At 34.2% G+C, this 23852-nt stretch overlaps 2 protein-coding genes and 1 long non-coding RNA gene across 8 annotated transcripts in view; 1 reads left to right on the plus strand and 2 right to left on the minus strand.

Annotated features, from left to right (window-relative positions):
- The window catches only part of IBSP (integrin binding sialoprotein), a 231392-nt gene that overhangs the window by 198949 nt on the left and 8591 nt on the right, over positions 1-23852 (minus strand). The window lies entirely within an intron of this gene.
- NUDT9 (nudix hydrolase 9) overlaps positions 1-23852 on the minus strand; it is a 50863-nt gene that overhangs the window by 6509 nt on the left and 20502 nt on the right. For 2 of the 5 annotated variants that reach the window (XM_056803175.1, XM_007495923.2), the window contains exons 5-8: positions 15515-15626; positions 10259-10405; positions 7048-7132; positions 99-743 (exon numbers count right to left, since the gene is read on the minus strand). In XM_056803175.1, the coding sequence (XP_056659153.1) occupies positions 709-743; positions 7048-7132; positions 10259-10405; positions 15515-15626 (379 nt within the window). In that variant the 3' untranslated portion in view covers positions 99-708. Of the gene's footprint in view, positions 1-98; positions 744-3778; positions 4647-7047; positions 7133-10258; positions 10406-15514; positions 15627-23852 lie in introns of those variants that run through there. The other 3 variants (XM_007495921.3, XM_007495922.3, XR_008913005.1) reach the window with 2 other exon arrangements.
- LOC103092505 (uncharacterized) overlaps positions 1-23852 on the plus strand; it is a 57714-nt gene that overhangs the window by 3302 nt on the left and 30560 nt on the right. For both annotated transcript variants that reach the window (XR_008913007.1, XR_008913006.1), the window contains exon 2: positions 13553-13691. This is a non-coding gene — a long non-coding RNA (uncharacterized LOC103092505). The remainder of the gene's footprint in view (positions 1-13552; positions 13692-23852) is intronic.

The raw sequence follows: 23852 nt of genomic DNA on the forward strand, positions 1-23852 counted from the left end.
CTTTGAACCAGAGGTTTAAAAAAAGTTCTACCTTTTCAATAAATACAATCAACTAATCATGTGTTTTTGTAATAAACTTAATGAAGATTTCTGGTATATCAAGGAAATTCATTTTTAATAGAATTTATCCACAAACATCTCACTCCCTTCTCCCCTCCCCACATCACAGAAGGCAACATCCAGGAGATAAACATGTCCATACAAATTATGTCTTTCATGTTTCCACCTTTCAGTTCACTCTCCAGAGGTATTACTGACAATTTATTTTTCAATAGCTGTCTATGATGTTCTCTTCATTCTATTCATTTTGCCATTCATTGTCCCATGTAGATCTTTCCAAGTTTTTTTTTTTAATTGCCCTGCTCACTGTTTCTTGTGGTGCAATAGTATTCCATCAAAATCATATATCATAATTTTAGTTATTCCCAATTGATGGGCATCCCCTTCATTTCTAACTCTTTGTCATCACAAGGAAAGTTGCTATAAATATTCTGGAACACATGGATTCTTTTCCTTTTTCCCTATATCTCCTTGGGAAACAGACTCAAATAATTCCAAACTGCTCTCCAAAATGCTTGGATTAGTTCACAGCTCCAACAGTGTAGGAAATCTTTAATGAAAGTTTAAGTAGAAAAATAAGTTATAACCTTTCTATCCAGTTTGGGTGAGGGAGAAGCAGTGCCTTGCCTTGGACATCTGGATCTTCTTTCATTGTTCTCTTTGTATTAGAAGCCTGCAGGAAACTGGGAATGAAATTCATAGGTGTTTTGTTAGGTAGAGTTTTTTCCTAGGACTTAGGTATATTCATTTTATATGAATGAATCTCTAAACATTTTAGTTATTTTTCTGTTCTAAATCTGACAAACAACACAGGATATATAAAAATATAGGAATAACAGAAAATTGCATAGGAATCCATGAAGTCCTATTATGTATGACTTGTTTGAAAAAAAAACATAACTAAATTCAACACCTTAGTTTCATTAGTTGTCTTGCTTCTCTGCACTCCCTTCTGAACTTGCTTCTCTTCTGTTCATTTTTTAAATACTTCAGTAACCCATTTTTTTTGTTTCATAATTGCTGATTGTGATTTTCATCCCTTCTTACCCTTGTGACCATTTGGGGGGAAATCATTATGATAACTATGTATAATCAAGAAAAGCAAATCCATACATTTTTCATGTGCACAGTATTTCTGTATATTTTTTCTACCATCGTTTTTAAAAGGAAATTTTTTTCTCATTTGTATTAATCTGACCTCCCATAAAGACTTAAAATAACACCTGAAGATAACTAAATGAAAAATATTTACCTTAAAAAAAAAATCCCAAACCATAAACATTGTTCCTACTTCCCAAACTAATCCTAATAAGCCATCAAGATTTTGGGAGTTAGATCTTCCTAAAAGAAGACTACTACATTCACTGTAATAAGTAGCAGTCCTGCATAATTCTTACACTCTGTTAGCAGTAAAATATTTTTTGGGAAAAGTAGAAGGCAAAAAAAAAACATAAGTCAATTAAATAATTGCAATAAGTCCAAACTTTACTATTTCTGTTGACAGTAATAACACGGAGCATATGAAATATAAAATATAAATTAAGTATTCTCTAAATGAAATTGGTTAAAAGTTGCATTATATCTGGTAAAAGCCAGAGTTTTTGCAGTTTTGCAGAAAAATTGAAAAAAGCTTTTAGTTTTTGACCATTTTTAAGTAACTCAAAATCAGGTTGTATCAACACTGGAAAATGAATACATGTTGAAAGGAGGTATAAAATTGAGCTGATAAGTCATGAATGAGTTTATAGCAACTATATAAACTACTTTTTTTCAAAGACAATTAAGCCAATAAAATTTGGTTTATTAAAAATGACATAAATGTTTGCCCTGAAGGTCTTGAAAAAGAGGCATAATAAAACATTTATTCTATGAAAATGGATTAGTGGCTAATTATTAAAACTTAAGCAAACTACATTTGCTGTTAATGCAGTTATGTTTGTTCAAAAATAATTAAGGATTACTTTTAAGTGTTTGAAAATACCAAAAGGACAAATATCTGGCCCTTCGAGTTATTAAAACATTACCAAACTATTACAAAAGCTTGGTGGTGAAAATGGGGCAGTTACAGTTTAAAAAAATTATTTGTAATTATCTTATAGTTATTATGATACATAAGCAGCAAATGTCTTATCTTTCAAGTATACTTTCCACCACAAATCCTAAGAGATTCATAGAACTGATTTATTCTTTTTTATTAATCCTAATTAATAAATTACTATTAATTAATTACTTAAGTGGTCATTCTAGTGGGATACCCCAGGAGATTACATTACAACTGATTTTAAGAACAAAAAGCTTTATTTAATAATAGAGTAGTGGTAATAATGCTCTAAAATGCTCTAGTTTCTTAAAATAATATTTTTATGTTTTCCAAATGAATCAGGGAATTTAAACTACACTCCTAGTCTAAATGTGATTTACAGTAGGAAAAAAACCACTCTGCAATCTTTAAAGAGTTCAAGTAAAAACTCCATAATCTTGAAGTATAAAAAAGTTCTCTGCAAAAAAAAAGTAAAATCAAACTGCCTTGTAATCTTATAAAAACAGCAACATATAAATCCCTTACCAAGTACCTATTTCTTGATCAGCTATTACCCATTAATATTCTTCATTTGCCAGAATTTACCCAAACAATAGAAGCTAAAAGGAACCCCTCAGTTGTCTTAAGACAATGTCTTTTCCTCAAACAAATGTCTTCTCACACCACCAATGGCTGCTTCCAAAGTTTATAGGCCCTTTCTGGGATAACCACAATGCATAGAATCTCTATCAAAAGACTCACTATAGCAGATTTTTCATCTTAAATTACCCAAAATCACCCTCTTTCACCCAAGTCCTAAATTCTTTTCTGGACTCCTTTTCCTCAACATCATCCCACAAGAATTGAACTAGTAGAAGAGAAGATGAATAGCTTTTGTCTTTGGATCAAAGGTAAACAATTATGCATTAATATCCTCATTTAGAACTAAGATTACATTTCCCAAACAACATTTTAAAACGAGGTTAGTAGTCATTTATAATAATACAACTATATGGTTAGGAATAGAATCTGTAATATCATTGGTATTCAGTTAGCTTACGGTCTAAACTGTATTTTAGAGGCTGGCATAAAGCCATTTAAAAAAGTATTTACAGGAAGTTATGTTCTAAATTTCAAACGATTACAACTATATTTTGGCAAACGTTGAGAGCTACCTGTGCTATGAATAGTGTAACTTGCCTCTCTTCCTACACCATTTAAAAATCTCTATTTATAAAGCAACCCTTTGTGTATTTACCACAACCAATTTGATCTTGATTCCAGAGATTGTTATTTCAGAATACACATCAATCAAATTTTTTTATTTCACATTATTAACATTCTTAAATCTTTAAATTTCCCTCAAAAATTGAACAAACCAAACTCAAAGACCTGACTTTAGTCCTTAATTGATTTCAGTTCCTTACTAGTGAGGTATCCTGGTCTAGTGGATAAAGTACTAGAGTTGGAGGGCTAGAAAGACCTGTGTTTGAATTCCATATCAGAAAGACATTACTATGTGATCCTGGCAAGTCACTTAATCACCGAGTTCAATTTTACTCATTTATAAAATGATGATGATGATGATAGCTAAAATGCTAAAAATATAAACTATTATAATTACAAATCCATTTTAGCAATTTTAAAATTGGTTCATCATATACTTGTGTAAAAGTGAAATAAAACATGAGATCAATCTAAATTACTCAATTTCTGGACAAGTCTTTATTGAGAAGAATTTTCTAAAATGGAAACAATGTGAGCTCTGGTTCTCATTATTCACGAAAAGAATAACTAAAATTTTTTCATAAAATTGATCCTTTTAAAGTTGAGAATTCCCCAAAAGGTGCAGCTCTTAAAAACAGTTTCCACATGGTCACCCAAAACTATATTTGAAGTAGATGATACAAAAGGAATTAAGCTTTATAGGAGACTCTCTGAAGCACATGTTGTCCTAAAAAAAGCAGCAGTACTCCAAGCTTCAAGTGAACAGCAAGAGGAAAAGAGTGGCAAGGGAGAACGACCCAACCAGCTGAGAAGAAAGTGGAGAAGACGGTCATCAGGCACATATGCGTTCAGTCATTTCTTTATTTAGGTCTGCAATTCTTCAAAAAGCAGCAGTAATTTAATTTGGTTTAAGCCATGCCTAAATATAACACGTACAAAAGGCTACTTTTTATACTCCTCTTCTCATAGCTAGAAAGCTTTTCTTCTCTTTTAGCATTCCACTCTATTTGCTATCATATCCATGATGCAAAAACATTCAAACACAATTTCAGAAATGAATAAAACCACCATCAAAATAAGTGACCTGCCCTTTCTAATTCATGCTGTGTTCTCCACAACTGTTCATCTGAAGACCTGAAATATACATGGAGGTTCTTTAGCTATCATCCATGGCAGCCAGTGTCTGAGTCCTCACTCCAGTGAGCTCCACGTTTCTCAGCCACAAGTTTGATGAACTGGGAATGGCTGGCATAAAGCTTGAGTTTATCACTGATGTCCACCCATTTGACTTTCCCAGCATCATCTCCTGCTTCCAGAGCCAGATTATCCATTGTCTCACCTGATGATAAAACAAAAACTATCACTGAAAAATAAAGGCAAAGTATTTCTTTTTTAAAAATACTACCATGTCCTTCTTCAAGCAATATTCCCACAATTAAACTTCAATGCTGGGTAAGAATGAGTGGTTAATTCCCAGCTTTCTACAGATTAATTATCTCCCAACTGCCTAAAACACAGTACAATGGAAAAAGTGCTACTGGGGCCAAGAGTTCAGTTCAAACCTTAGCTCCAACACTATGAATCCTTGGCCAGGTCATTTCACTTCACTGGCTCTCAGTTTCCTAAATCAGTACACTTTAATGAGGGAAACAAGTATATATCATACAAAATAAAGTGAATGATACAAATAAAACTATAAGCCACTGATTCTACAAACCCACTAAGTCCTTAAATAAAGATAAACCAATCCGTTTTTAAAAGTATTATAATAAAGTGGGTCAACTAGGTGGCTAGAGAGCCAACCTGAGAGATAAGAGGTACTGAGTTAAAATCTGGCCTCAGACACTTCCTAGTTGTGTGATCCTGGGCAAATCACTTAGCCCCAATTGCCTAGCCCTTACTGCTCTTCTGCCTTGGAACCAATAAACAGCCTTTATTCTAAGATGAAAAGGTTTTTTTTTTGTTGTTTTGTTTTTAATTATAAAGAATAAGCATTTTTCTATTTAGATTATCTGTATATTAAAGCTCTTAATTATCCTTCAGACTGAACAAGGAAAACTGAAATAATTAAAAAATGTCACTTTAAGTGATGTCTCCCCTCCTAAATGTTTCTAGAATGCTAGTTCCTAAACCCTGTTTTGGGTCTTGTACTAATCTAAGAATCTGGTGAAGTTTAATAACAACTTTGATTTTTGTTGCTTATATTATTCGTTGAAGGAAATGTTAGATTTCTGTTAGAGGTTAGTGAATATAACAATGTATATTTTTCCCTATATAATTTTATAGACTCTAGAAAGCTCTCTATGAACCTCTTGGTAAAGAACCTCTATTCTAAAGGGAATCTACCTAAATTTTGTATTTTCCCCTATCACATTCTACCTTTTCTCATATTTATTTGTATACCTATATCTCTATCTATATACATTTATTTGTGTGCCCCTTCCATCTCCCAATATTACTTTATATTTATTTTGTTTATACCTTGTATTTAACTTATCAAAGTATTATTTTCCACAACAGAACATAAACTTCTTACAATCAGGAATGATTACATTTTAGTCTTTATATCTCCAGGTCCTAGAACAACACTGATATATGGCCTGCATTTAATAATGCTTCTAAATGAAACTGATTTGTGTTATAATTGCTTTCTCCCCTCTAATTTTCTAATTACAATTATAAAAAGAGGAGGTGAAGTAGAAAGTCTCTGAAAAATCAAGTTAGTTTTAATCACAAAACAAAATATTTACATTTTAATGTGACAAATCAACAGAGGCTAAGAGCAATGAATCTGCTCATTCCTTCAACACATTTTTTTAGAATTACCCCTTTATTTGTATATTTCTCTGTGTCAAATATTTGCTCCAGCAACATAAGCCATTTTGGTAAGCTTGGGAAGAAGTCATTTTGATAGAAAGTAAAGCTCTTGAGGGCAGGGACTATTTTATTTTGTTTTTTGTATCTAATGCCTAGCTTGATGCTTGCTACACAGTAGGTGCATAATATTTGAGGACTAATGACAGTGGCACTTGTTTTTCTCTAGGAAGATAAAAGCAGTAAGATATAGCATCTAGTACTTTTTCACTTTTCAAAGTACTTTATATGCATTACCTCATATGAGCTTAAAGCTCAGTAGATAGGATAGGTATTATCTGCAAATAGAAGATAATAAAGGTCCAAATGTTAACTTAGTTTTTCATGGTCATATAGTATCAAAATTAGGACTTCAAAACAGACTATCTGATCCTAGTCTTTCCAGAATAATTTACACAGATAAATCTTTCCCAATTTCACTGGCAAAATACCAAATGTAGACATGTAAGTTATTCACTAATGGGTGGAAATTTTCACTCGCCATTTTCACTAACAGATTTAGTCGGTGATCCAGCATTTTTAAATCACTAAATTTCCATTTTCGTTTTCTTGAGGCATTTATGGCATAAATAAATTCAATACCTTATTAGCATAACAATTTGAAGCTTATTCTATTAGAAAGAATTCTATATTTTGATTGTTCTATACAATTTCAAACCTTTCAGCTAATAACTCACAAACTAAAATTTTAAGTACATAAGTCTGATCCCCACATGGCCTTATTCTTTCCATAACCACTCATCACTCTTACAAGGAACAGCCTAAGTTTTGTTGTCTAATTAGGGCAATAATGCAAAAGAGAGCAGTTTATTTATACAATGCCTTTAATAAGAAAGGCATTCAATACTTCGAATAAAATTCTCCACCTGTTTCATCATGATAATTCACAGCTTCCGTCTCCATCCACGCATTATCAGTATTTCGAGGATCATCCACATATCCTTTATAAACCTGGCAAGAACAGATATAGATAAAGTAATTGTAAGACAAACAGAAAGAATATATAGCCAAGGCTAGAAAAATTAATATAGGTATCTTTTCCACTTCACATAGGTTAAGGGGCACAGTACCCCTGCAATATGGAAAATCCACATAAAATGTTTTGGCCCTCCCTTCGTACCAAAGAAGTCTGAGTTTTTTCTTTTTCTTTTATGAGATACTTATAGTAAAAGAAATTGTATATATATATATATATATATATATATTAAAAATATATATATTTATATCATATAATATCATACATATATTTTATGCATTTATGAGTTTCTAAACTTTTTCTCTGTAACTTACTAATAACCTCTGCATGTTATTTACAGCTTCCACAAAACTCAAAAAATTCCCACTTAATTTCTTATGCTGACCCATAATACTGAAACTGTGATGGGGAAAGTCACAATCAGTCTAGTTCAGATCCAGGAAAAAATGTTCATATGGGAATTTTTTTGTGTTATATTTTTAAAAATCCAAAATATCTTCTGAGTACAGTAGCTTAAGATGAATGAATGCATTTACATTGTTAATTCTCAATAACCCTTGGGAGTTTAACAATATAGGAAAAGAACCTCTTCATAATTCACTCTACTAAATTCTGCAATTCTGATAGAGGCTGAATAATTAAGAAGCTCCCTATTCTATATGGATTCTATATACATAACCTAGGAGGAAGGAAGATGGTAACTTTTTAAATATAAAGGCCATTCTCAAATGGTTAAACATTTTGACTAGAAAAAAGTTATATATGAGAGATGAAAAACTGTGGTCCTAGACATTAGGAGATTACTAGTTTAAGAGATATAGGACTTTGAAATTTGAGCTGAGTACAGACAAGAATCTAGCCTGGGTTTTCAACAGTTGTGTTACAAACCAAAAAGTTGTTCCTGATAATGTTTAAACAATCATATTTTCCTCAAAAATCTGGGTAAACAAGACTGGCTGTCTCAATGTGACACAGGATTGAAATTACTGTGATTTTGCCTCACTGTATATAGTTTGTATCTTAATATGTCTTTTTAAACTGGGGAAAATAGGCCTGTGTATATCTGATGTTTTAAAAGGCTTAAGACTTGATCTTCTATTTGGAAAATATGGTTAGAAGTTGTTGAAAGAAACATATAACATCAAATTGAACTCTTCGTCTTGCTACACATCTTAATCAGGCAAAAAAACAAGATGCAGATATGGCCACGAAAAGAAATTGAACTGAACTCTTAGAAAATTGTTATTGGTGGTATAATGATATCAGAAAACAAGTATTGTTTTATTAGTTTAGAGGTAAGAAGTAAAGTGGCTGCTTGAGAAAAGAACTGGAGTTTGAAGCAGAGCTGAGAGAGCATGTTAATTTCAACTGCTGTCAGTTATAACACGTTTGCTATGTCAATTACTCTCTCTGGCAGTTGGCAAAGACACACTCTCAGAGACACTCTCTAAGGGCTGGAGGAGGTAACATCTTTGTCTCTCTCTGTCTGAGGGAAAGATCTAAAGGAGCTCAGTGTTTTCCTTTCCCAACTTGGGAAACACTAGTGACTCTCTATTGTAGTTTTTATAGATTGGCTTATATCTGAGAAGACCAAAGAAAGATCTGGTTTTTGGTTTGGACTCAGTCAGTTTTTGGTTTGGAGTCAGTTAAATAGCCTTTGCTATTTTATAATTTGAAGGTGAAGTTAAGATTTATAAGGATATTAGCGGTACTTTTTATTGAGATAGTATAAATTTGGGTTAGTCATATCAGGGAGGATTAGTGTAACCTGTGAAACAAAAGAGAAGCGGTTCCTTGTGGAACCTGGGAGTTTATTTGGGTGGACTTAAAATCCCTTAGAATTAGAAACCCTTTATTTATCCTTATATATTTCAATAAATATTTTATGTTTATGTTTATAAGAGTCTCTTTAGTCCTTGCACCTGGCCCTGAAGGGAAGTTCACATTTGAGCTTCACTTCATCACTGAGGATACTTTTGATTGTCTTATCAAAAGTATCCAGTTTGAATCTGATTGGTGAGTTAAACAGTTCTGAACCTATATTGGAACAGTTTTTCCATCTAAATATTTTATTTTACGAAACTTGCCAAAAATGGCTACATTTGGCTCAAAAGGTTAGAAATTTTCACTTGTTTCTTATGCACACAAGTGTTTTACTGTAACAAAATTTTCAAAGTTTATAAGAATTGTGTAGTTGTGAATGAAATGAAAAATTTGGATGTAGTTTTTTGAATTTAATGTAATCAAAATTATCCATTTTTTTATCTCACAATACTTTCTATCTAATTTATTCTTAAATTCTTCTCCTATTCATAAATCTGATAGGCAATATGTTCCCTATTCTGCTAATTTGCTTATGGACATGGAATCTCCCTTTATGTCTAGATCACTTTGATCTTATCTTGGTAAATGATACAAGATATTGGTCTAAATTTAGATTCTGCTAGAATGCTTTCCAGTTTTACCAACAGTTTTACCAAATAGTTAATTTTTATCCCAAAAGCTTGGATTTTAACTTTTGTCAAAACTTTTACTACTACTTGTATGTTTGTTCTGATCCACTGATCTACTTTTCTAGTTATTTAGACAGTAACAGCGTTTTGATAATTTACTATTTTATAATATAGTTTTAAAATCTGGTACTGTTGGACCTCCTTCCTTTACATTATTTTTTCATTAATTTCTCTGATATTCTGGATATTTTGTTCTTACAAATGAATTTTTATTATTTTTTCTAGTTCAATAAAGCAACAAAGCAAAATCAAGTAGACCATCAATATACATATTTTTAAAGTTCATGAAACTGCTAAGTTATTGATTAAAACAACCAATACCTAGTGATATAAATCACTTCAACCAAAAAATTCTGGTTTTTTTCCTTTTGGGAATGACAATTATTTAAAATTTTCATAACTTATAGCAACTATAAACTTCAGCTAAGTTTGGAAAGACCATTTGGATGAACTCTAGAGCCCTTAAAAAACTTCAGAAACTTTTGGTTATCCAGAGGGGAAATTGTGTTTTTGCTCAGCGTAGTGCCTGGCATGTAGTAGGCACTTAATAAATGTTTACTGACTAATTATTGAAAAGCAATTTCTTACCACTAAATGTTCTTGACTGAAGAGTTTATGTAATTGCTCCTCCATCTCCTGCTTCTCAGCAGTGGATTTCTGTAAGGAGTTCATAGCTTCTTCACCAAACTCTCGTTTCAAGGTAGCACTGATTTTCTCTCCTGGATCCACCATCCCCTAAGAGATACATTTTCAAAAAGTACATCTGAGTATCTCCTTATCTATCTAAAATGTATGTTTAGGGGGCAGCTGGGTAGCTCAGTAGATTGAGAACCGGGCTTAGAGATGGGAGGTCCTAGGTTCAAATCTGGCCTTAAACACTTCCCAGCTGTCTGACCCTGGGCAAGTCACTTAACTCCCATTGCCTAGCCCTTACCACTCTTCTGCCTTGGAACCAATACACAGTATTAATTCCAAGACAGAAGGTAAGGGTTTTAAAAATAATAATAATAAAATAAAATGTATGTTTAACACATCTCAAAATTCATGGGTATACAGAACAATCTGCAGGGATCTAGGAGAAAAAACACTATTCATAAGCAAAGGATAAAACTATGGAAGTGGAAACACCGAGGAAAAGCAACTGCCTGACTACAGCGGTTGAGGGGACATGACAGAGGAGAGACTCTAAAGGAAACTCTAATGCAAATATTGACAACATAGAAATGGGTTCGAATCAAGAACACATGTGACACCCAGTGGAATCATGCGTCGGCTATGGGGGGTGGGGGGGAGGAAAAGAAAATGATCTTTGTCTTTAATGAATAATGCTTGGAAATGATCAAATAAAATATTATTTAAAAAAAAATTCATGGGTATATACACAACCACACTCCTTGAGGGTAGATACTAACTTTCTATTGTCAGCACATTAAATGTTGATGGCTAGTTGGTTTTAATTCTAACACACACCTCTATAAAAACCCTGTCAAGGAGTTTGTCAGAAGGAGGTTACTTGATCCATGCGATGAGTTTAAGTAGTAAGTTTTTGTTTGAGCCTTTTTATCATCCAATAGAGGATGTAGGGCATACCTCTTGACTATCTCAATGGAAGGTTTGGCAAACATCCTAAAGACAGTAAGGACAATCTAAATAGTTCAGAACAAATTCTTTGTGATAGAAAAGTAAACGGAAGTCTTTATATGACAGTCTTTCTCCTTTCTCAGAAGACTACAGAGCAGCAGAGTCAACAATAGATTTGAATTCAGGAGTTTAGAGCCAGAGGGTATAAGGAAGCCCCTAAAACATATCAACTAAGTCATAAATGGCTTAGTAGACATAGTTTCTCATGCTGAAAAAAATCACAGATCCTTCTTGGTCTTGTTTCCTATTCATTATGCCTCCTCTCTTCTCAAAGTATCTGGTATGTAAGCTCTGAAGGCCCTATCAAGGGTTAAGATTTTTGGGGTGTAGAGCAAGAAATGAACTTTGCCTCATCTTCCAGCTATTCGTTTAGTTCATAGAGGATCATGACTACTGAAGCAGAAAACAGGTATTGAGTATTTTTGCCCAAAGAGTCTCATTAAATATCCTGAATCCTTTCAAAATATTCACGATGCTGCAAGCTTCTGAGTAGAGGAGATAGCTGGTCAAATCTGTATATCAGGAATATAATTTTCCATTTTCCAGCTTTGCATAGAGAACTGACTAGAGAAGGGAGACAAGAAAGGACAATGAGAAGGTGCCCACAGCAGTCCAGAAAGGCAAGAAGAGATAACAGTATGTCCCATAGTAGTGGCTGTGTAAGTAGAAAGAAGGAGAAAGATGTGAGAATTGTGGTGGAGGTAGAATTGGTAGGATTTGTCAGTTGATAGTACATGGTGAATGAAGGAGAAAAAGAATCAAAGATGACCTAAGGTTATGAATGTAGATGACTGGAAAAACATTTTGTACCTGACTAGAAATAAGAAGTTTGGAGAAAGAATGGCTAGTTTGGAAAGCTCGAGATGCCAGTAATATATCCAGATAGAAATATGTATCAGGTAATACAAAACTAAAGTTCAGGGAAAGATGTTAGAAAAAGATAAATAGATTTTGAAGGAAACAATTGTTGACTCCATGGAAACTGATCACTAAGAGGGCAGAACAAAAAAGAAAATGGTCCAAAAAGAGATCTAGGAGAAACCTATATGGAGTTTGTGTGAGAGCAAGGATGACCCAGCAAAAGAATAGTTAGACAAATGAAAGAAGAATTAAGAACAAAGTCAAAAAAGCCAAGAGGGGAAAGAAGATCCAGGAGGAGGGAGACATGGTGAATAGGTATAAAAATCTGGACAGGTGAAGTTGGATTAAGGCGGAGAAAAGACCATTAAAGTTAACAGTTAAGGAAACATTGGTGGTCTTGGGAGAGTAGGTTTAATTGAATACTGTTGGCAGGAAAACAGAGGGAAGCTGGGAAATGATGAGAGATAAGGAAGATAGAGGCAATGAGTAGAAATGTATTTTTTCAGAGTTAAATCAAAACATACTAGTGAGTTCAAATTAATTTAAAATTAAAAAAAAACCTATCTACTTGTCTTTAGTGGTCAAAAGCTCGCAGCTCAAATCCTTGATCATCTATTTCCTAGTCACATAGCAGTGGGCAAATTACCTAATTTCTCTGAGTCTCAGGATGCTTCCCTGTAAGATGACAGTACTTCCTAGATGACACAAAATAGTTCTAAGACTGAGGACAAGGCATATATCCTTTCAATACCCCAGATAACTTTAGAAAGACAGGGAACTACAGGGTAGGTGCAAATTGGCATCAACATAGTCTGCAAGCACAGTATTGCACAGAGTAGGTTATTAATGTTTGCTGAACTTTAATTTATATAGCATTTTAAAATTTCAAAGCATTTTCTCCACAGCTCCACAAGGCAGTAGAACTACTATTATTTCTCATTTTACAGATGAAGAAATACTCAGGAAAAGGAAGTGAAACTAACATCATTTTAACCCACTTCCAATCCTATCAGCTAAGGAAGTTAGTAAAAAAATATACACAGGAAATTCATTTTACACTCTTGATTTTAATACCATTTCCTATCTTAATCCAAATGTATGTAATCTGATACTAAAGTGACAAAACTATCTTGCTTACATAAGTAAGCCTATGCCCCAGTGAAATACTCTTATGTTCTTGCTGTGATTGTTGGTGGTTTCATATTACTACATATTCTTTTATCTGATTAAAAGACAGAAAAGAAAGAATAGGAAGAAAATGCTAAATTCTTAAACTAAACAGGTCTATCCAGTTCTCAGAATCTTTTCTTTAAGAGTCATTTATTCAACCAATATTTACCAAGTATATATTATATATGTTACATATTATATACATTACAGTAAATGCTATGAAGAATATGAAGGAAATATCTCTATAAGGGCAAAGAGCTAATTGGAAAGAAGACATAGAGAATGCATGAAAAATATCAACATTAAAGAGGAAATAAATGATGTTAAAGAAGATCAAATAAGATGGCAAGTAAGTAATCTGGAATCGAAGATAATAAATGATTAAATATATACTGAAGCCCCAAATGAGTAATAAATTACATGCATAACAAGGAAAAAAGATCAGAATAGGCTGTAGTATTTAGGGAAGGTTTCATAAAACCTGAACTGGGTTACAAGAAATAGAATGGACTTAGATAAGTGAAGACAGCTAGAAGGCCATTCAAGGGTGGGTGATAACATGAAAAATGGTATAGTAGTAGAATAACTGAAATGTAGAAATAAGTGAAGTCAATGTAAAAGGTTCTCCAAAATTTAAAAGGTAAATTGGGGACAGATTAAATGAATTTCTATATTGAAATGTAAAGATTTAGAGTAAAAGCACCTGTATTCAAAACCTGACTCTGCCATTTCTGTATAATTTGGGCAAGCCTAGATCTAGATTTTTTTCATCTACCAAATAATAGTATCTTAAGATACTTGTACTACTTGTACTATAATAATAATACGAAAGTGACAGATCTTATGGCCTCCCCCAGAGAGAATAAGTGAATGGTTGTAATGTACTTTGTAAACCTTAAAGCCTACATAAACATAATTATTTGAGACAGCTAGGTAGTTCAGTGGCTAGAGTATAAGGCCTGGAGTCAGGAAGACTCATCTTCCTGAATTCAAATTTGGCCTCAGACACTTTCTAGAAGTTTAACCTTGGGCAAGTTACTTAACCCTGTTTGCCCCAGTTTCTCATCTGTAAAATGAGCTCGGGATGGAAATGGCAAATCACTCTAGACTCTCTGCCAAGAAAACTCCAAATAGGGTTTTCTGTCCAATGCAACTGAAAAATGATTGAACAATCAAAAAAAGTAATTATTATAACTATATTTGACTATCTTTATCGGTGCTTACTAAATCAGTAACAAAGTGATGACTAACTCTTGAGTTCTAATTGTATGATCTTAAAAAAGTTAAACTAATCAAACAATCCTAAGCAAGTATGTCTTAATGCTGAGCAATAGAAAAACAATGACAAACGTGAAAACTATTTGCCCTAAATTAAGCACTTACATTCTAATAGTGGAAACAGTATGCCTATGAATAGGTACATAAGATAAACAAAGAATGGATGGAAGATAGTCTTAAAAAAGAAAACCAGAAGCTTGAGGGGAAGGGAAGGGGAAAATTGGAAAGGCTTCATACATCAGGTGGCATTTGAGCTTAGAAACCAGTCTGCAGGGATTGGAGGAGAGCACTGCAAGCAGGGGAGACAGTCAGTGCACAAAAAAAAAAGACAGTGTCCTGTGCAAAAATAGCAAATGGGACTTAGTAGAATGTATGGAGGTGAGTCAAGTGTAAAGGGGCCAGGATAAGAAAAGTTTTAAATGCCAAAGAATTTTACACTTGATCTTGGAGTTATTTAATAGGAAGCCCTACAGGCTATGCTCTAGAAAAAGCACTTTGGCAGCTATGTGGAGGATAGAATGGACTGGAAGAACCTAGAGGTAGATTCCATTACAAGGCTCTCTCGCTAGTGCAAAAGAGAACAGATGACAGCTTAAACTAAAATAGTAATACACAAGTGAAGAAAGAGACATACAGAAGAGACTCTGTGAGAGCAGAAAAGGCAACTGAATATAAGAGATGAATGAGAGGAAGGAGAATGGTGGTATCCTAGATAGTGACAGGGAATTTTAGAAGATACCCAGGTTTGGAGATAAGATAATGAACTCTCTTTTGCACATTTTGAGTTTTTATTTCTTATTACATAAGTTTATTTGATTATCAGTGGTTATGAAATCAGTAACAAAATTTTTGTAAACTTGAAAAATATTAATTGTACTAAGTTTCAATTCTTACCCCTGGGATTGCCCATTCTCCACAGTCTTTCCTTTTGATTGCTACAAATTGTAAGATATTTTTCCCAGAATGAGGGTGAATGACTTTATTTCCACTGCTGTCCCTTTTCCACCTGAAAATAATATTAAAAGTCTTTTAACCTAGAGCAAAGTAGATCAGAATCTATATAAACCTTGAGAACAAATAATCATCATAGCAACCTGTTATTATAAGCAAAGCATGCATCCAATTTCATTTGAGCTGGCTAGCTTCCATTTGTAAACTTAATATTATAAGCAAAGGTCACTGTTTCTATTAAAATAATTTGAATGTATTAATGCCAGTGTAAAACTAGGGCAAAAATCTATTATACTTAATACTATAAGTCATTATTATTAGTTCTCTATTTGGAGTGTATGTGCTTCTTTAAAATCCAGGGCACTATGAAGAATGCTCCCTAGTTTATAGCACAAACATAGATTTGGAAAGAAAAGGTTTTATTTAGAGGTTTTATTTTCAGAGAATTATAGCACCTCAAAAGTTCAACTGGCAATTGTAAAAGGGATTTTTTTTTCTAGTTTTCTCTTAAAGACACCCAACGTGAGGAGAATCATATTACCTATACTAAAGCCAGCTCAGTACACTTTTGGTTGGCTCTAACTGAACATTTTCCATACCTCAACTCAAAATCTATTTTGCTACAACTTGTAACCACTGTTCATAGTTCTGCCAAAATGTTCCTCACCCCATCTTTGCCGCAAGTCTCTTCTCCAAATCAAACATCCCCTACTCCTTCAATAATTCTGAAATGGCATGGACTTGATGCTTGTTTTCTGAACAACTTTCATGATCAACATCCTTCTTCAAATGTAGTGCTCAGATGAGAACCCAGTCCTAGGGTGGTCTGATCAGGAAAGAGTACAATGGCAGGACTATCATCTCCCTCACACTGGACTCTATACCTTGCTCAATACAGCCTAAGCCTACATTGGCATTTCTGGCTGCCTTATCATACTGGCAACTCACACTGAACTTAATACTCACTAGATTTTTTAAGAAGAGAATTAAGACCCTGCACCATTTGCTTTTATTTTGGAGATTCACTCCATATTATTAGATTGAAATCTTCCATTTTATTAAATGACAATACTTTCCCCTGGATGAATGGTCAGTTTTGATGGGTAGGTGATTCTTGGTTGTAAACCCAGTTCCCTTGCCTTCCAGAGTATCATATTCCAACTCTTGTAGTACTTCATTGATCCTGTGTAATCCTGACTGGGGCTCCATGATATTTGAACTGTTCCTTCCTGGCCGGTTGCAGTACTTTATCCTTGGCCTGGGAGCTCTGGAACATGACTATGACATTCCTTGGAGTTGTCATTTGGAGATTTATTGCAGGAGGTAGTCTGTGGATTCTTTCAATTTCTATTTTGCCCTCTTATTCAAGAATATCAGGGCAGTTTTCTTGGATAATTTCTTGAAATGTGATATCTAGGGGTTTTTTGGGGGGAGGGTAGGTTATGATTTTCAGGTAATCCAATAATTCTTAAAATTGTCTCTCCTGGATCCATTTCCCAGGTCATTTGTTTTTTTTTTTTAATGAGATATCTCATATTTTCTTCTATTTTTTTCATTCTTTTGATTTCGTTTTATTGTTTCTTGATGTCTCGTTTAGTCATTAGGTTCTATATGTTTGATTCTAATTTTTGAAGTCTGAAGTGCTTCCATAACTTTTTGATCCTCCTTTCCATTTGGTCCATTCTTGGTGCCATGAAACTCTTTTCTTCATTAGACTTTTTTTTTGGCCTTTTTTTCCAGTAGGACAATTCTATTTTTAAAGAAACTTTTCTTCATTAGATTTTTGTGCCTCTTTTTTTCAATTTACCAATTTTGCTTTTTAAGCTATATTTTCTTTTTGTAATACTTTCATTTCTTTTTCCAATTTTTCTTCAACCTGTCTTGTTTTAATTTTAAATTCCTTTTTGAGTTCTTTCAGAGCTTAAGAACAATTTTTTTTTTGAAGCTTTCCTTGTAGTTTGAATCTTGCCTTACTCTGTTGGTTCTGCTCTTTTTTCTTTTTTCCCTGCAGATGTTTTCAAGGATTGTTTTTTTTCCTGTTGTTTTCTCATTTTCCCAGCCTGTTTTGTTTTGTTTGGGTTTTTTTGGGGGGAGGGGCGCTATGGACTAGAGATTCTACAAGCTGTTTACTTTAGATTATGTCTTCTCCGCTGATTTGTCCTAGAGCTAAGTCTTCAACACAGCCCTAGAGGCTTGTAAAGGCCCAGCCTCACCGACTTCTGGACCTCACTTTGGGCTGGTGCCAGGGCCTGGAATTTCAAGGGTTGGGTCTGAGGTGCTCTTTTGCTGGTACAGCCCCCATTCTGGGATTCTGAAGTTAACCTACAACCTAGCGCAGTAGGTGTGTGTGCTGGGGGGGTGGGGGTGGGGGGGTCAGCCAGCAATCCTCTATGTGCAATTTTTTTTTCTGGTTCCCCTCTATCCCATAAAAATAAGACTCTCTCTCTGCCTACCTTTCAAGTTGGGTTCTGTAGGCAAGCCCCCTGACTCCTGTCTTTTTGAAGCACTTTTTAAAGATAGGTTTGGAAGAATAGTCAGAGCACTTTGAGCTTTTGTTGCTACTAAGCCACCATCTTGGCTCCACCCCCATATTAGATTGAAAGCTAAATTCATATAAGTTTTTCTCAGTCTCTGAAAATCCTAGATTTCAAATACAATATTATCCCAAAAGCAATGTTAATCCTCAACTAATAAATCCCTATTTGTGTTGAAGGCTTGACTATTCCAATTTCACTGTCCTGGAGTCAGCTTCCTTTCTTCCCTTTCTCTCAGTTCCCATAGCCAACCAGATACTAAAGCTTGTCAATTCTACTTCCACAATCTATCTCACATCTATTCCCTTTTACCTACTCAGAGCCACCACCTACTTCAATCCTTTATCACCTTTTCCCTAGCTACTACTAAAGCCTACTAACTGATTGCCTCAAGTCTCTCCTCTTTGCAAATCACTCTCTTCACAATCAATCAATGGTCATTTATAACTTCATATGGCTGGTACTGTGCTAAGTGCTAGAGATTAAAAAAAAAGGAGGGAAGGACCAATCCTTGCTTTCAAGAAGCTCATAATCTGGTGGGGAAGACTACAAAAAAAATACACACAAACAAGCTATATGCAGTCTAAGTACAAAATAATTTAGAGTGAAAGCACTAGAATTAAGAGTAAGGATTAGGGCAGTGATAGTGAATCTTTTAGAAACCATTTATTGTTCCATGCTCCCTTCCAACAGAGATTGTGTGCCTCATCCCACCCCCACATAGCCAGAGAGATGCCTGAGTGTTCACTCAGGAGTGGGAGTAAGCAGAGAGGGGCAGGGAGGGGAGCAGCTCCACTGGATTCCTTCTGCCTTTCTAGTAACTAACTCTGTCCAGGGACAAAAATTAAAGACATGGAGATGAAGCAGAGAAAATGCCCAAAGGGGACAGCTAAATGACCCAGTAAATAGAGTGCCAGGCCTAGAGTTAGGAGGACCTGACTTCAAATCTGGCCTTAGGTACTTCCTAGCTGTGTGACCTGGGGCAAGTCACCTAACCCCATTTGCCTACTCCTTGCCCTTCTTTTATCAAGATAGAGAGCAAGGGTTTAAAAAAAAAAAAGAAGAGAAAATGCCCAGAGTTGAAACATAATGTGCCCTATTTCTGGAAAAGCAAGGAAGCCATCATCACTAGATTTATTAGCTGTTTCTAAAGTAGATTTGACAATACAAGTATACAGAGGACCAAAGAATTTTATATTTGATACTGCATTTAAAAGGGAGCCACTGGAGCTCAATGAAGAAGGAGGCACTATGGTCAAATTTGGACTTCAGGAAGATCATTTTAATTGCTCAAACTAAGGTGACTTCAATAGGGAGATACCTGAACCTGTATATGCAAATACCAGACAATTGCATCAGTCCATGTGTGCACTGATAAGTGTCTATACTACAATGTGAGTGAGCAGAGGAGGACATATAACATAGATGGGAAAGTAGAAACAAGACTTGCCAAGAAATTAGCTGTGAAGATGAAGAAGAAAAAGGAGTCAACACTGAGGTAGTGAGCACTGATGACGAGAAGGGTAGTAGTGCCCTCAGGAAAGCTGGGAAGAAAGAAAGGGGTAAGAGAGGGAAAATGATGAATATTGGGACATGTAGTAAGAATTTTGTTGTTCAGTCATTTTCAACTGTTTCCAACTCTTTGTGACCTTATTTGGGGTTTTCTTAGCAAAGATACTAGAGTGATTTGGAATGTCCTTCTTCAGACTTACTTTCCTAAATTCAAATCTGGTTTTGGACACATACTAGCTTTGTCTCTCAGCAAGATACTTAAATCCTGTTTGCTTCAGTTTCTTCATCTGTAAAATGAGCTGGAAAAGGAAATTACAAACCTCTCCAGCATCTTTGTCAAGAAAATCCCAATAGGATCATGAAAGAGTTAGATAAGACTAGAAAACAGCATTTATATAATACTAAGGTTTACAAAGTGCTTTATATCTCATTTTATCCTCACAAGTGGGAGGCAAGTATTATTATCTCCAATTTATATCTGAGATAATTGAGGCAGACAGGCTAAGCGATTTTCTGAGGATCATATAACTAGTGTCTGGGTCAATATCTAAAGTCAATATCAAGCCTTCCCAGGTCCAGGGCTCTATCCATTGTGCCATCTAATAGGGTTAGGAGTCTTAAAGCAGAGGGATATATTCAGATAAAGAAATTTCAGAGTGCACAAACATGGAAGAACACTTATGGGTAACAACAAGATCAAAGGTATGACCAACTTGGTGTGTAGCTGGGGTGGAATAGAGCAGTTTGGAAATTAACAGACTAAGGAACACAAGCTGCTATAGAAATTTAAAAGAACTTAAGTCTATATATAAATTGTGTACTATGTGCTGGCTCTCTACCAAGAGAAATGAGACCTAGTTACTGAAATTCCAAAACAATGTCATAAAATTTTACCTTCATTATAAACCCACTGGATAACCACTAGAAAATTATGTTAAAACAATGACTCCACTGCAATAATTTTTATTTGACCAATCAACAAGTGTTTAGGCAGAAGATGACAGCAAACAATATCTAAGGAAGGAGCCAAGAGAAAAATCTACAGCTTCAAATGTTCATATTAATGCACAAAGATCAAACTTCAAGCATGTTCAATTAGTAGTCCTAAAACAAGAAAGCAAATCTGGCTTTAAAGATATCACTTGGGCGTAGAGGGATAAGACCCATATTTGTAACATGGCTCCGTTTGCATAGACCTCTAGAACTAAACAATAGACAAAAAAAAGTTGATGACAGAATGTCAGATATAAAAAAGATATACTCATGTGAAGGAGCCAAAGAATTACAGAAGATAAGCATGGTAGAGAGGGCCTGAATGAAAATTAAAAAGCACCATTGTTTTGGGTCTTCTTTATATGATTGATCTTTCTTGGTGGTGAGTTCATTAGCACCCAGGGGTTCAATTTCTACATAAATGATTCCCAGATCTTTTTATCCAGTCATTGTCTCTTCTAATCTCTACACCACATCCCCAGATAGAAGCCTATTGGACATTTCAAAATAGATGTGCCAAGGAGCTTTTAAAACTGTCTTTCCACACATACCTTCCCCTCTTCTGAACTTCCCTGTTATTGTTGAGGACACAACCATGAACGAATGAATAAATGAAGTGAATGAAGAGATGAATGAAAAAAACATTTATTAAGTATTTCTCAGGAAGTAAGGAAGCTTCTTCCCTCAAGAAATTTGCATTCTGGCTGAACAAGTTGTGGCATATTACTGTAATGGGATATTGTTGTACTATAAGAAATCATGAGCAGGAGGATGTCAGAAAAATCTAGATAGCTCAATATGAACTGATGCTGAGCACAAACCCAGAAAACACTGTACACAGCAACATGTAATAATGTAAGATGAATAACTGTGAATGAACGAACAATTCTTGGCAACACAATGATCTAAGACAACCCCAAAAAGCTGTATGGTGAAAAATTCTATCCACCTCCAGAGAAAGAACTAATGGAGTCTGAATGCAGATTGTCCTCCACTTTTTTTTAATGAGTACTTTTTTATAATGTGTCTTCTACAACATGATAAATATAGAAATGTTTTGATTGACAGCAACATGTATAACCAATATTAATTGCTTGCTGCCTAAAGCTGGAGAGAGGAAAAGAAAGGAAAGAGGAATTGTGGGACTGAAAATGTCAGAAAATTAATGCCAATAATTTTTACATCTAAATGTGAAAAAATAAGTATCAGTATGTTATTGATGATATTGATCTTTGTATTGGTTATTACTCTTTATGGCCAATTGATATTGACAGGCTAACTATTATGGTCACCTGGTGGTAGATGTGTATGAAGCTGCTGGACAGAGTTAACCCAACACCTATTTTATTTTTCACTATCAGGAGAAGCAGGAACAGAAAAAGGATATAGGAATACAAAGGATATCTTAAATCTAAAATAAAATGTCTAACTGTAACTCGAGCCCCTCTGTCTCACAAGGGACTTTGTCGTGTCTGATAAGATTAGACCTAACTTCCTCTCTATTTAAAGATATATCCAATTTACTAAGCTATCCTACTAATTTTTCTTAAATTATATAATTTTCCTTACTTATATTTTAAAAATCCTCCAGCTGCCTCAAACTGATTATCAGCTGAATGGCAGTTCCTGCGAACTCTTCTCACAGCAGGGAGCCAAAATGGAAACAGCGCCCCCTTTCAAAAAGCGGTCACTTCACTCAGTCTTCCTCAGATCATCAGATATTTCCTGTCTTCTCCAAAATAATTCTTATGAAAATCACAGAGCTATCAGAACCAACTCTGCAGTCACCTCCTCCAAGCAAGGAAGTTAAAGAGAGTGAACTGTTTCCCAACTGACTTTCCTTTCCTAAAATTCTCTTCACATCACTCACAGAAAATTCCTTCCTTCCCTGCTTAAAGGAGCTAAGGTCAAAATTAAAAACTCTTTCTCTTATACTAAATCCTTACTTCTAACTAGGTTAATTAACTAATTTAAATTCTTATCATTACATTTCCCCCCTGAGATAAATTTGGAAGAAAATAATTTTCCTCCCAAATAGATCTTTTAACCTAAACTTATTCTATAATTCTATTTTTAGAGACTGGGAGAGTTAATGAGAGAATAAGAGAAAGTAAGGAAAAATCATACAAAAATGCAAATTCCATATTACAGTTACAGATAAATCAATTATATACATTTCAAATTATAAAATTAACACCCTTTTAACTATACTATTACTGAAAAAAATCTACCTAAAGATATAAATTCAAAATCAACTTACAATACTATGAAAAACAAAAACCTTGCAAAAAATTATTATACAAAATATACATAATATTTATAATATTTCCCCCCTAAAGTTACCTTTTAGGAAGATATAAAATCCCCCCTGAGGTGGGTAGAACCCCCTCTTTAAGTAGGATATAAAAATTACCTCTTTAGTAAGGTATTTTCTTTAAAATTTAATTTTTATATTTTTAATATATTTTATTAAAATCTATTTAATAATTTTATGTTTTAAGTTATCATTTACTATTTTGTGTATAAATTATATTTATTAACTAGTTATACATTTATTCATATACTTATTTAATATGCTGTGTTTTATATTAAAAGAATTATTTTTAAACCCTTAAATTTTTATACTTACCATGTACATCTGTGATAAAGGATGGAAAGATTTGCAATCGCAAACCTTTATCACAATTCTTAATACAAACCTCTATTGTACCAAAATCCAAACCTGTCATTAAATTCAAAGTTCAGTGTCTTTAGAAATCCAGTCTTCCGTCTTCACAGTTGTAGTCTCTTTTAGTATCTTTACAAATAGTCTTTTGATAGTAGTTTCAGTGTCCATGGAAAAATCTCTACTTGTAGGTAATTGTGTCCTTAAAATAAGCCATTGTCTTTTGAAATAGTGTCAGTAGCAATTCCATTGTCCTTATTCTTTTGTCATTGTGTAGTAGTCTTTATACCATTGTCGTTTTGTAGTTGTCCTTGTTGCAGTCCTGCTGTTGTTGCACTGATCTTTGTCTTCTTAGTCTTGATTATCATCTTCAACTGATTGCATCTTTTTCACATGGGAACAATGAATCCATGCTGATTTCTGCTATTTTCACTGCTGTTGGTATAATCAGCAGCATCTGATACAGACCTTCCCAAGGCAGGTCGTGTTCCTCCTGTTCTGTTAAAATTTTTAATATAAATTGTATCACCAGGATTTATCTTGTGTAATTAAAAGTCTATAGGTCCAGCCTGTACTA

The sequence above is a fragment of the Monodelphis domestica genome, chromosome 6, assembly GCF_027887165.1.
Source record: "Monodelphis domestica isolate mMonDom1 chromosome 6, mMonDom1.pri, whole genome shotgun sequence".
NCBI lineage: Eukaryota > Metazoa > Chordata > Mammalia > Didelphimorphia > Didelphidae > Monodelphis > Monodelphis domestica.